The 13,622-nt window shown below is 37.7% G+C and overlaps 1 protein-coding gene across 6 annotated transcripts in view; it reads left to right on the forward strand.

The window, feature by feature from the left end:
• NBAS (NBAS subunit of NRZ tethering complex) overlaps nt 1-13,622 on the forward strand; it is a 454,285-nt gene that overhangs the window by 152,996 nt on the left and 287,667 nt on the right. For all 6 annotated transcript variants that reach the window (XM_078349936.1, XM_054245191.2, XM_054245193.2 and 3 more), the window contains 2 exons: nt 4,364-4,447; nt 7,689-7,842. In XM_078349936.1, coding sequence (XP_078206062.1) covers nt 4,364-4,447; nt 7,689-7,842 — 238 coding nt within the window. The remainder of the gene's footprint in view (nt 1-4,363; nt 4,448-7,688; nt 7,843-13,622) is intronic.

Raw genomic sequence — 13,622 nt, forward strand, 5'->3', positions numbered from 1 at the left:
AGCCAAATCAAGAACGAACTGCCGTTCACAATTGCTACAAAAAGAATAAAATACCTAGGAATACAACTCACAAGGAATGTAAGGGACCTCTTCAAGGAAAACTACAAACCACTGCTCAACGAAATGAGAGAGGACACAAACAGATGGAGAAACATTCCATGATCATGGTTAGGAAGAATCAATATCATGAAAATGGCTATACTGCCCAAAGTAATTTACAGAATCAATGCTATCCCCATCAAGCTACCATCGACTTTCTTCACAGAACTGGAAAAAACCACCATGAACTTCATATGGAACCAAAAGAGAGCCCGCATAGCCAAGTCAATTCTAAGCAAAAAGAACACAGCAGGAGGCATCACACTACCGGACTTCAAACTATACTACAAAGCTACAATAATCAAAACAGCATTGTACTGGTACCAAAACAGAGATATAGACCAATGGAACAGAACAGAGGCACCGGAGTCAACACAACATATCTACAACCATACAATCTTTGATAAACCTAACAAAAACAAGCAATGGGGAAAGGATTCCCTGTTTAATAAATGGTGTTGGGAAAGCAGAAACTGGACCCCTTCCTGACACCTTACACTAAAATTAACTCCAGGTGGACTAAAGACTTAAACATAAGACCTGGCACCATAAAAACCCTAAAAGAAAATCTAGGCAAAACCATTCAGGACATAGGAGTAGGCAAGGACTTCATGACCAAAACACCAAAAGCATTTGTCAACAAAAGCCAAAATAGACAAATGGGACCTAATCAAACTCCACAGCTTCTGCACGGCAAAAGAAACAGTCACCAGAGTGAATCGGCAACCAACAGAATGGGAAAAAATTTTTTCAGTTTACCCATCTGACAAAGGGCGTATATCCAGAATTTACAAAGAACTCAAACAGATTTACAGGAGAAAAACAAGCCCATTCAAAAATGGACAAAGGATACGAACAGACACTTTACAAAAGAAGACATACATGAGGCCAACAATCATATGAAAAAATGCTCATCATCACTGGTCATTAGAGAGATGCAAATCAAAACCACACTGAGATACCATCTCACGCCAGTTAGATTGGTGATCATTAAAAAATCTGGAGACAACAGATGCTGGAGAGGATGTGGAGAAATAGGAACACTTTTACACTGTTGGTGGGAGTGTAAATTAGTTCAACCATTGTGGAAGACGGTGTGGCGATTCCTCAAGGCCTTCGAAATAGAAATTCCATTTGACCCAGCAGTCCCATTACTGGGTATATATCCAAAGGACTATAAATCGTTCTACTATAAGGACACATGCACACGAATGTTCATTGCAGCACTGTTTACAATAGCAAAGACCTGGAACCAACCCAAATGCCCATCGATGATAGACTGGACTGGGAAAATGTGGCACATATACACCATGGAATATTATGCAGCAATCAAAAATGATGAGTTCGTATCGTTTGTAGGGATGTGGATGAATCTGGAGAACATCATTCTCAGCAAACTGACACATGAACAGAAAATGAAATACCACATATTCTTACTCATAGGCGGGTGATAAAAATGAGAACACATGGACATGGGGAAGGCGGTACTACACACTGGGTCTGTTGTGGGGAATAGGGGAGGGACAGTGCGGGGGGGAGCTGGGGAGGGATAGCCTGGGGAGAAATGCCAAATGTGGGTGAAGGGGAGGAAGGCAGCAAAACACACTGCTGTGTGTACCTATGCAACTGTCTTGCATGTTCTGCACATGTACCCCAAAACCTAAAATGCAATTAAAAAAAAAAGAATGGACAGTTAAGTAATGCTTTAGTTTTCTCATTATAATATGAGGAAGATAATACCTACTACATTAGATTGAAAGGACTAAATTGAGACATTTTATGTTAACAGCATTGTATTGTATCTAATCCATAGTAAGAGATCAGTAAGTGCTAAGGATTATTGTTGCCACTAATCATTGCTGTTATGGCGGTAGTAATAGTACTGCTATTATTGCCCTCCTCATCATCATATCAGTGGTGATCAGCAAATTTAGAAACAGGCTTGTTGTGCTGTACCTTGAAAGGGCAGAAAAAATACTTTATTAACTCAGGACTCTTCAGTCCTACCTTTCGGAGTGGAACTCTGAGTAGTACTTGTTTGTAGTATGTGTTTTGTTTAAAATTTATCTATCTATCTATCTATCTATCTATCATCTATCTATCTATCTATCTATCTATCTATCTATCTATCTATCTATCTATCTATCTATCTATATCTGTTCTTTCTGTTCACTAAAGATACCATTTTGCAACTTACTAGTCTCAAAATACCAAATAAGTATTATTTTGCTGAGGATTCCTAATAACTGTTCTATCTAACAGATACTTTGAATAGAAAACACAAATCTGAACTTGTGATACATTTTTCTAAAATTCTTTTAGAAAACATTTTATGTAGCTTAAGGAACCGTGTCTGCTTTAATTAGAAAGGTTATAATAGCTTGCCAGGTTTATTTATTTTCTCCTCATTCCTCAATCCATTGCTATAATTTATTCTTACATTCCAAGAGTGAATATTATTATCATCATCATTGTATGTAGATATTTTCTTTTTTACTTTTTAGTGATCTGTGATAAAATATTATTGACATGGAAGCAAATAAAATAGTTTTTTATTTGGTGGCAAATGAAATAGTATGGTTGTGACATCCTTCTAAGTCATCATTTGTGTGATTCAGAAATTAAAAATTATGGACTCCTGCACCTTTGAAAACATATCCCTGGTACATGGTTTGCTAAGATATTACATGCTAGCTGAAAATCTGTGTTTTAGATGTACAATATAATACACTTCTTATTTTTTATATTTAATGGGGAACCTTGACGTTGGATAATTTACCCCAATAGTAATAACTGCAAGGGTGATGCCATTGATTGATGTATCATCCCTGCCCCTTTTCAGACCTCATTAGCCTCCCTCTTCTGCTTTGAAACCCGCCAGTGGTTTCTTATTACTTTTTACATGAAGACCAGTCTCTTCACCGACATAATTTTCAAACGTTTATGAAGTGTTTCTTGTGCAAAGCATGTTGTATAACCTAATAATATAAGAAAGTGCAATCCTTTTTCTGGGGCTATGATAAATTTAAGGAAAATGCTACTATTGATACCCAGAAATATTAGAGAAAATGTTTTATTGAACTAAGCAAGGCAATTGAAGTTTAACAATTTTTGTCTGTATTCTTAATTCTGAATGATTTAGTTGTTTTCATGGATTCATGGATGTTAAAGCTAAAGGGTCTTTGGAAGGAATGTTTGAAGCCCTTCAGTGTAGAGAGTTGCGTGCCAGAAAGTGCCTAGCTTGTGAAAAGACAGGTTGTTTCTGTTTCTCAGGTCACCTGATTTGTTGAACATTGCTTTTCTCTATTACCACACTGTATTTACCTTCCTTTTATTCTTAGTTATACTCATTCAGGCCTTATATTTGCATCCTTTAGATTTCTTTCGTGATCATGGCTTACTGCAGTGGCTCAAGTGATTTTCCTACATCAGCTTTCTGAGTGGTTGGGACACTGGTACTACAGGCACGCCACCACCACAACTGGCTGATTTTAAAACTTTTTGTAGAGATGCGGTCTCACTATGTTGCCTAGGCTGGCCTTGAACTCTTGGGCTCAAGCAGTCCTCTTTCCTCAGCTTCCTCGAGTGTTGGAATTACAGGTGTGAGCTACCATACGAGGCCTAGATTTTCTTTCTGTGGTTTTTTAGTGATACTTTTCAACCTGCAGAATCATTTCTCTACTCTTGCTATTGCCACCTAATATGGTAGCTACTGGCCACATGTGGCTATTTATATTTAACTTAATTAAAATTAAATTCAAAATCACTTTTCTAATGTCAGTAGCCATATTTTAAGTGCTTATAACTGGTGAGCATGTACGTATAACTGGTGGTTACTGTATTGGATGGCACAGTTTCAAAACACTTCTATGATCATAGGAAGTTCTGTTGAACAGCACTGCTCTGGATTGTAAGCTGGTGGGGCAGGAGACCTTTTATGTTGGTTTTATACACAAACATACAATGCAGGCTCTTGATAAGTGTCTTAGACTATGTGAGTGAAAACTTACCCATACCATCCTTTAATTACTTGCCAAATTTTTTGTTTGTAATTTTTCTTTTGGAGCCATTTTACTATTCAGCAATATGGTATTTCCCATTTACATAATATAGATATAATATGTATCCTGTACCACTTAAAATACTTTAAGGAGAAATCTTAGAGATTAATGTTATAGAGATGCTATTTGCATCATACTCCTTATGTGGCTAAGTCATTGACGTAATGCGTGTTTTAAATGTTTTTTTTTTTTTTTAATTTAAGTTTTAACGGTGACTCCCTGATGATCATTCCATGGCATGAGCATAAACACCGAGCTAAAGATTGGTGCGAAGAGCTGGCATGCAGGTCGGTATGAGCCTGCAGGAGGCATCTTTGTTTCTTTGTGGGATGGGTGAATGACAGCCCTGTGAAAGTCGTGTCTGACGAATGATACCTTACTTGATGATACTCTCTGATTTAGAAAGTTTGAGTGAAGTTTTAAAACAAACTCCTTTGACTCAGTTCCATTAAAATTTTTTAATAGAAAAATTAAATGCTACCAAGGAATTAGGTTAAAGAATGTTGCTTATTACAACAACTGTTTTCATTTTGTGTTATTCCCTTTCAGTCTTTCACATATAGGGATATTAACATATTTGTTATAGTCATAATTATGGCATGTATGCAGTTTTGTTCTTGATCAGTTTTAATTTTGATTCTTGTCAGATTTAACTTTTGGAAGCCTCAGAATGTGTTGGCATCCAGTACTGCAGAAGTAGGGGTGGGACTGATAATTCATATGAGAAACGTTGGAGTCTCTTTATCCAGATGCCTCAAAGTCTGGCAAATACTCCCTCGCTGTCTCTCCTTCTTTTTTGTTTTCTTTTTTTCATGTGAGACAAGAGGTTTTTTTTTTTTTTAAACTCATGCATTGAGGCAGAGGGCCTCTATATTGAGCTAGAAAACTTTCAGATTACTGGATATTAGACACAGCATAGGATGAAGTGAGTAATTGGCTTGAAATTTTGGGCATTTAGAAAATGTATGATCTGAATGTCCAAACTCTGGTTTCCTTCCCACTCTCTGCTCCTAGATGCAAGCATATTCCCCAAGTAAAAGTCGAGAGAGTTCTTTTCTGGAGAAATGAGTAACCTCTGAAAAGAGCCTTATTGATACTGAGACATGGTCCTCAAAGGTTAGTGCACCTCAGGGCATAGTGAAGCCAACAAATGAATAGGTGCTGTCACCCCTGCAGAGCTTCCTGGATATCTGAGGTTAGACTCCAGCAGGCAGAGCAAATGAATAAGAAAGGCAAAACATACAGAAAGTGGAACTGAAAGAAAGCGATACCAGACACTGAGAAGAAAGCTTTAAAAATTATCATTGCTATTACCTAGAGATAAGAGAAGATACTGAATTTGTGAAATATCAGTAGCACTGTATAAAAGAGAAACAATTAAGAGAATTTTAGGACATTAAAAATATGATAGTTGGTATATAAAAATCAGAAGAGTTGGAAGATAAAAAGCAAGAAATCTTCCTAGAAGTTAGGTTCAAAATACAGAGCTAGAAAATAAGAGAGCAGATATTTAAAAAACAAGTCTGATATTCAAGTTATAGATGAAAGAGATGTCATGGATAATAGAGGAGAGGAAATTACAAGAAATAATTCCAGCCTGTTACTTTGAATTGAGGATATGCATCCTCAGATAGAAATGCCTCTTACATGACAGCATACCACATGACCTCCCAGAATATTAGGGATACAGTCTTCTGAAGAGAAAGACATGTTACATGAAAGAAGTTTGGACTCAGAGTGACCTCAGACACCTCCGTAAAATCACTAGAAATTAGAAAACAATGGAACAATCCTTTGAAACTTTTGGGGGAGAATATTTTTTTGCTATAGATTTCTGTATCAGCTAAAATCATTAGATATGAAGTTAAACACGAAAAGGTTTATAAAATGTTCTGTTGCTATTGTAATGTCTGTGGTAATTCATAGGGTAGAGTTGAAGGGGGGACTGGGGAGAGTGGAAAGCAGGAAGAGAGCTGGGCTAACAGGCCTGGCTTTGCAGGGACGCAAGCTTGGAGAGAGGAGGATGCTGTAGCAAAGGTGACTGTGAAGGGACAGCCAGTGGGAGGAATGCATCATAGTGTGATGGAAGGCTGACGAGAGGTAAAGTGCATTTCTAGAAGCAGAGCAGTCAGATCTATCAAAGGATGCTGAGCAGAGAATAAATAGGCAGAACTGAAAGAAGTGTCAGAGGAACTCAATGTCACTGTTGACTCCTTTTCCTTGAAAATAGGGCAGATGTAAGAGATGCCAGGAGGAGTGACGTGCTTCGTGTGGCAGGGGTGGGGAAAATCCCTGGGAGAATGTTAACCACACTGGAAGACTAGTTAAGTGAAGGACCATTCCACATATAGGGAGGTCTTACTGTAGTGCAAGGTATAAGCAAAGTAGGTTTTCTAAGGCATGTGGATAAAATGCCCAGATCTTTACAGGCTGTGTTTCTGCTAATAATTTTAATAAGAATAACAGTAAATAAAATTAAGCACCTCCTTTGTGCCAGGCAGTGCTCTGTTATTTTGAATTTTCACAACATTCCTGTATAGTGTTTTTCCCATTTAAATAAAATAAATAAAAGGAATAGGAATAAAGGAGATCTTAGTCTAGTTTTAGTTAAGTAATTTGCAGGTGTCACAGCTTTCAATGATGGAATTGTACGTCTGATTCTATTCTGACTCCAAAGCTCTTTGCCTTACAAGAAGAACCACTGTAGCACCAGTCATGTACTACCAGCTTGCTTTAGATGAATGACTGCCCCTAATGGAGCACAGCGTTTTTACATATGCCCATCTGAGATTTCTTAAGTTTGTTCCTTTCTATTTTATCTATTATTTTTTTGTCCAACCATGGAAGGCAATTGGCCATCATCATTCTCATTAAAAACTCCTCATAATCTGCGATCCCCACAAGGTTAGCCCCATGTATGTTCCTCCAAAATGTGGTTTCCTTTTTTCACACTTGATAAGGAATCAAGTAGTCCTGCTCTTTGCAATGTCAGAATGGCACTACATTGCTGGCACCTAGTAGAGGTATAAGATCAGCATAAATAAGGTGTGTTTCCTCTTATTTTTATGAACATTGAAAACAAGATTACTTAATTCAAATTCAAGTTGGAATCACAGGTGGTATTTTCCTAAATGAGGCCTGGCTGGCCAGCACAGGTAATTTGGATTGAGTGGGCCTGTGGTAGGCACGCAGCTGTATATATTTTGTAAAAGCTTCCCTCAGTGATTTTGATTTTGTTAATACTTATTTGATTGATTTGTGGCATAGTTGTTTTGATGTATTATGCCTTCTGATTTTTTAAGTCAGGAAGACCAGGGGGAAAATTAATTAAGCATCCAAAAAATGTCTCATTTTTCTTGTGAGGATGCATGTGCATGTGATAAGATACACACACAAACCAGATACATGTATGCTCCCTGTCTCTGTAACCTACTCTCACCCCATTTCTGTCCCTGTCATTCTCTCAGAAAATTGCATGTTTTTCCGACGTTCTAGTCAGTTATTAATTGGTCCTTCTGTGCTTCACAGAATGGTTGTTGAGCCGAGTCTCCAAGATGAAAGTGAATTCTTATATGCTGCACAGCCCGAGTTACTAAGGTTCAGGACGACACAGCTTACGGTGGAGAAGGTTATGGACTGGTATCAGACCAGAGCAGAGGAAATAGAGCATTATTCCCTGCAGGTGAGGGAAATGGTGCTGCTGCTCAGTAATGCCAGTGGAACTGCCTTGGTTCCTTAGGATTCAGTACATGGAGTGCGGGCTGACAGCAGTTCCAGGAATCATGTACATAATTTGCAAGAGATGAATTGAATATGTATTTCTTTTGTTATCCTGTGCATTAGAAGGTTTTGTGGCTTTTGTTTTCGATTTTTACAGAGCAGATGGATACAAGAAATGTTAAAACCTAAGTTGCAAAATATAGTACGTACTGTCCCTTGTTTTCTATATATTTTTCGTAGGCTTAACACCATGTAATTTAAAAGATTGTATCTATGTACAAATGCTTGGTTAATCTGCTGTTGTATTGCAGTAATGCAGTTGATTTCAGGAACGCTGTTTGAAGTTGTTTCTAATGTTTTCCTGAAATCCATGCCTAATTACTCTCAGTTCTTAGACACCTTAACAGAGATGCCTAACAACTGCATCAGAGAAGGATCTGGAAAATAGAGACAAAGATTATACTGAACCTGAGGGTATCTGAATACTGATCTTGCCTCTTCAGCTAACAGACTTTGTGACTTGGACCTATTGCCTCCGTTTTCTTTACCTTGGTTTTCTCATGGGGTTGGTTCTAGCCAGCAGATGGTGATTTCTTTCTTCCACGTTCAGTCTTGACTTTGGACTGCCTGTCCTATGATCAGCCTCTGGTTTGACAGGAAAGGTCTGGTGAGCAGCAGTACCATGGGAGATAATATATACCCCCTTGTTTAAATTTCTACTTAGTTGAGCTTCAAGTCAACGACAAGTTTAAAAAAATTTTTTTAAATAAAATAAATTTCTGCTTAGTATATCTAGCATGGCCCTTGTGTTTCCATGTGATAGACTTCTTGAATTTCTGCTTAACCTAATTCCTGTTTATAATATAGCATCGAAGATGAATTGTTTGCTGAGCTGTTGGGAATATTCTAGACTAAACTCGTTGGGTGACGGCCAAGAACATTTGTGATTGACTTCTTGTCTATGAAGATGCACTTTTGAAAATGTGTAGAATCTTAAGATAATACAGTGAAATGAATCTTTAGAAATAAGCTAGTTCAATTAGTTTAATCCTGCTTTTTATAAATAGATAAACTATTTATTCACAGGAGAGTGAATGTCTTGCACAGGGACACAGCGCCAGAGCCAGATAAAAACTGAGTCCCTGTGTAATCTTTTTAATAGAATCTGTATAAAAATGATCAACTACATGTAGGATGTTGTAACATGCACCTGTACATTTTTTAAGACTCCAATGGCACCGTATGATGTATAGGAGTTTGGCACATATATATGTACTATTATCTCAGACTAACAAGAAAAGTGATTTTGTTAGAAAGACAAGTTTTGTTTGAGCACTTTGTAGTTTCTTAGTTGAACTTCTAGATAAAGCTCTTTGAGAATAAGGGCAAAAGCGTGTCTATGTTTGTTTGTGTATTTATATATACATTATAAAAACTCATTTGTCGGTTGAGCTAGGAATGTGAATTCAAATATTTCTCATGTCAATAAAAAGTGCTAGGCAGCCAGTATCATGAATTTTAAAAGATCAGTAATGATTCCTCAATTTTTGGTGTTTAAATATTTTGTAACCCAAATTTCAAACATTATTCAGTTTTTTAAAAAATTAGTAACAGACAAAGTGCCACAATGGAATGCAAAATAAGCTTTTTTTTTTTTTTTAACAATTAACTATTTTGTTATTTATTTATTTATTTATTTATAGACTTTATATTTTAGAGGAATTTCAGGTTTGCAGAAAAATTGAGTAGAAAGTATAGAGAGTTCTCATGAGTCCCCTTTCCCCACATTGCTCCCTGCACCCAAGTTATTAGTAACATCCTGCATTCGAACAATACGTTTGTTAGTATTAAAGAACCAAGATGTTCTTCAGTAGGTGAACAGATTAACTGTGGTACATCCGCAATGGAATATTTGCTCAGTTCTAAAAAGAAATGAACTATCAGACCATGGAAGACATGAAGGAACCAGAAATGCCTATTACTTAGTGAAGGAAGCTTATCTGAAAAGGCTGCACACTGTATGATTCCAGCCATATGACTTTCTGGGAAAGCCACCACTATGGAGTTAGTGAAAAGGGGCTAAGGGAGATGGAGGAATGAACAGTCAGAGCACAGAGGAGTTTTAGGGCGTGAACATACATTTTATGAGATACCGTAATGGTGGATATGTGTCATTATGCAGTTGTCAAAACCCATGGCATGTACAGCACTAAAAGTGAACCTGAATGTAAACTGTGGACTTTGGGTGATGATGATGTGTCAGGGCAGGTTCATGGACTCTGGTGGGAGATGTTGATAGTGGGAGAGCTTGTGTGGTTGAGGGGTGGGGCAGGAGGTATATGAAAATTGTACTTTTTTCCTCAATTTTGTGGCAAAACTGAAATTGCTCTAAAAAATAAAGTCTATGAAAGGAAAAACCTGCAGAGCTTTATGAAACTTAAATTTGTAAATAATCTAGCAATAATGCCTAGACATCTTTTTGAGTACTTAGGGATAATTATAAAGAAAGGAAGGTGATTTTGGAGTACTTTAATTAACTTGTATTATTTCTCTCATTCTTTCATTATTTTAAAACACTTAGAGGTGTTTTGTTTGCTTCATATTAGGTATTGATGTTTCATGTGGCTTATACTGTGATCGGTGATAGCTGACAGTTTTATCTTTTTCATTTTTAGAGATTTAATTGATGTGGGACTTCTTTTTCCTTAGTGCTTTCAGCAAAACTTGTTTGTTGATTTAGGAAAATGTTTATTGTGGTGAATTTTATCTGGTGAGGGCTTAGGGTATATGATGTAATTCTGTAAGTTGCATTAGAGCCTGCTTTCACTTAACGTGTCAGTAATTGGATTTTAAAACATTTATACTTCAGTAAGTATTTGGGAAGGCAACAGATTCAAAGTTGTTATTAAAAATACTAGTTTAGATCACAGAATTGGTTAGTATATTACCAGTTGCTGATGTGTATATTTTTAATACACTTGCACTGTCACTTGCACAAAGTTGTGCTCTATGCGTTTCCTGAATGCTTGCTGAGAATTCATTTGAGATAGAGTTTTTTTTTTTTCTTCAAAACTTGCTATAAAGGTAGATGTATTCTTTCACACTTGAACTTTGTTTTTATTACTAGGCAGGAAGCTAAAAAAAAACATGTATCTGTTTGTTGAAGAACTGAGAGAGCCCCCGTGGTTTGCCTAATGTGACACCTCCTCTACTGTCCCCCTCTTGTATTTATTTGCACCACTCTTTCCAACTGAAAGTGCATTTCTTCTTTTTTCACTTCATCTTCACTTGTCTGTCCCAAGGTCTTTGAAGGGCTGTGAGTGGACCTTTATTGTGGCCTGGCAATTTTTCTTGGTGTTACATTGCTGCCCCCTCTTCCCCTTCTCCTCCATACCTTATGCTCCACCACTTCCCTCTTCATTCTCAGAACGTGATTTGGCTTTGGATTTTGTTTGAAAATTTCAGAACTCCCTTCCATTTGCACTTACTCCTTCCAGCTCTTCCCAAGGAAGAGGGCGCTCCTCTTTTGGTCAGAGCCACTTTCTTTCCTTACCTCACTCTAGATTCCAAAGTCCCACCTGCTTAGGGTGGCTTTCTCAGTCATCTTTTTCTCTGGCTTGTATCTTTAACCTCTCCTTCTTTACTGTGTCTATTCTGTCCACCCCTCCCCTTTCTGTGGGCATAAAATTTACATCCCTTGTATTTTATAAATAAAAAAACTAGAGCCATATTCTCCTTGGCTGCTGCTACTGCTTTTTTTTTTTTTCCCCAGCTTTTTATTTCTGTCACCGTTCAGCTCAGAAATAGCCACTCTGCTCTCTGTTTACTCCTCATTTCCCCAAAGCCTGGCGACTCCCACCACCTGGAGGCTGCACTCAGTAAGGCTGACAGTCCACCTCAGTCTACCTGCATTTGTTGCTTAGCATCATTGTTTTTTGACACCATTCACTGCTTCTTTCTTGTGATTCTTTAGCTTCTGTGATGTTATTTAAGTTGATTCTTGTCATTGTCTTAGCCATTTATTGTAGTCTCCTCCTAGAGCTCATATTCTTTGGCCTGTCCCTTTACTGTTGCTGTTGCTCAGTGTGCTAGTATTATTAGTAGAGGAGGGTCTGCAATTGTGAACCATTTAGGTCCTTCTCCCCAAATACTTCTATGATATGTGCGCTGACAATTCTCAAATGTCATTGTCAACCAAGAACATGTACTTTGGCACAGATTTTGTTTTCTTCTTCTTGGACCTACTGTTGAGCACCTGTATCAAGATGTCTCCTGGGTACCTCAGAAGCAACATGGTCACTAAAGAGTTAAAAGCCAGGCATGGTGGCATGCGCCTTTAGTTCCACCTACTCTGTTGCTGAGGTGGGAAGATCACTAGAGCCCAGGAGTTCAAGGCTACATGTAATGTGCTGTGACTGCACCTGTTAATAGACCACTACACTCCAACCTGAGCAATATAGCAAGACCTTGCCTCTAACACACACACACACACACACACACACACACACACACACACACACACACTCTTATCCTGTGGATTAGGTGAGAAATTGTTCTAGACTCCTCTTTACTCACATTCCTTATCTGTTCTGACCAAATTTCACAAATTCTGTCTCCTTAATTATGTTATGTTCTTTCTCCTATATGCCTTCAGGAATGCTGTATGTCTCCTTATTGTTTTTTCCCAGTACATTAGAAGTATGCAACAAGTATTTACTCTCTGAATGAATGTGTGAACTGATCAGTGAATGAATGGGAAATCAATGTATTTCTGTCATAATTCTTCTAATACTGGTAACTATAATTCTTCTGACCAGTGCTGCCTATCTTCAGTCCATTTCCAGTTCATCATATACATTTCATTCATCAGTAAATAAATAAATACTTTATTTATTTATTATGATAAATGCTTAGTAAATACTTAGCGTTCTTTCCAAATTAGACATGTCTTAACTCAAAAATCTTCTGCCTTCCTGATCAACTGCATGTTCCTTAGCTTGACAAGCAACGTTCACAACTCGCCTGTCCCTGCTGCTCTCTAGCTGTCTTTCTCATTGCTTCCCTTCACACCTTTTCAGTCATGTGTAATTGTGCTTTCACAACTCTCTATGCATCTCTGCATTCCATGCTGCTCTCCTTCTCATAATCTTCCTTCCTCACCTGACGAATACCCCCAGATTTTTAAAGTCCACGCTAAGTGTTCCCTCCTCTGGGACCCTCAGGCTGGCCAAGTGCTCTTTTCTGTGGGATCCCCATCATACACAGCGCTCACCACTCTGCTTCTGTCCTTGTGGTTGTTTTTTCCTACAGGACTGGGAGATCTTTGAAGGAAGAGACCTCATCTTACTCAGTTTTGTATTCCTAACACAAATCGTGAATGGAGCTTAGCTAATAGTAGGTCCTCATAAATAATTGCCCAGGAATAGGAGAGTAAGAAGTAGTGTGAGAGATAATGGCTTTAGGCTACTTTAGATTATTTCTCCATCAGTCGGAGAACGTATCAGTTCATAAACTTGACCAGGAAATAGGGGTCAAATGGCTCTTTCCTGAGCATCTTCAGGAATATCATTCTGTGTTTTTGTCTGATGAAGGCTAAATATTTGAATTGAGACTAAGGAAGTGTTTGTACCATAATTATTCAGCAAATATTTATTGAATGACTTTGATATGGGAGGCATTGTGAAAGGATAGATACTAAACAGGAATGTGAAAGTAAAACTTTCAAAACAAACATTCATTTGG

The sequence above is a fragment of the Callithrix jacchus genome, chromosome 14 (genome assembly GCF_049354715.1).
Source record: "Callithrix jacchus isolate 240 chromosome 14, calJac240_pri, whole genome shotgun sequence".
NCBI lineage: Eukaryota > Metazoa > Chordata > Mammalia > Primates > Cebidae > Callithrix > Callithrix jacchus.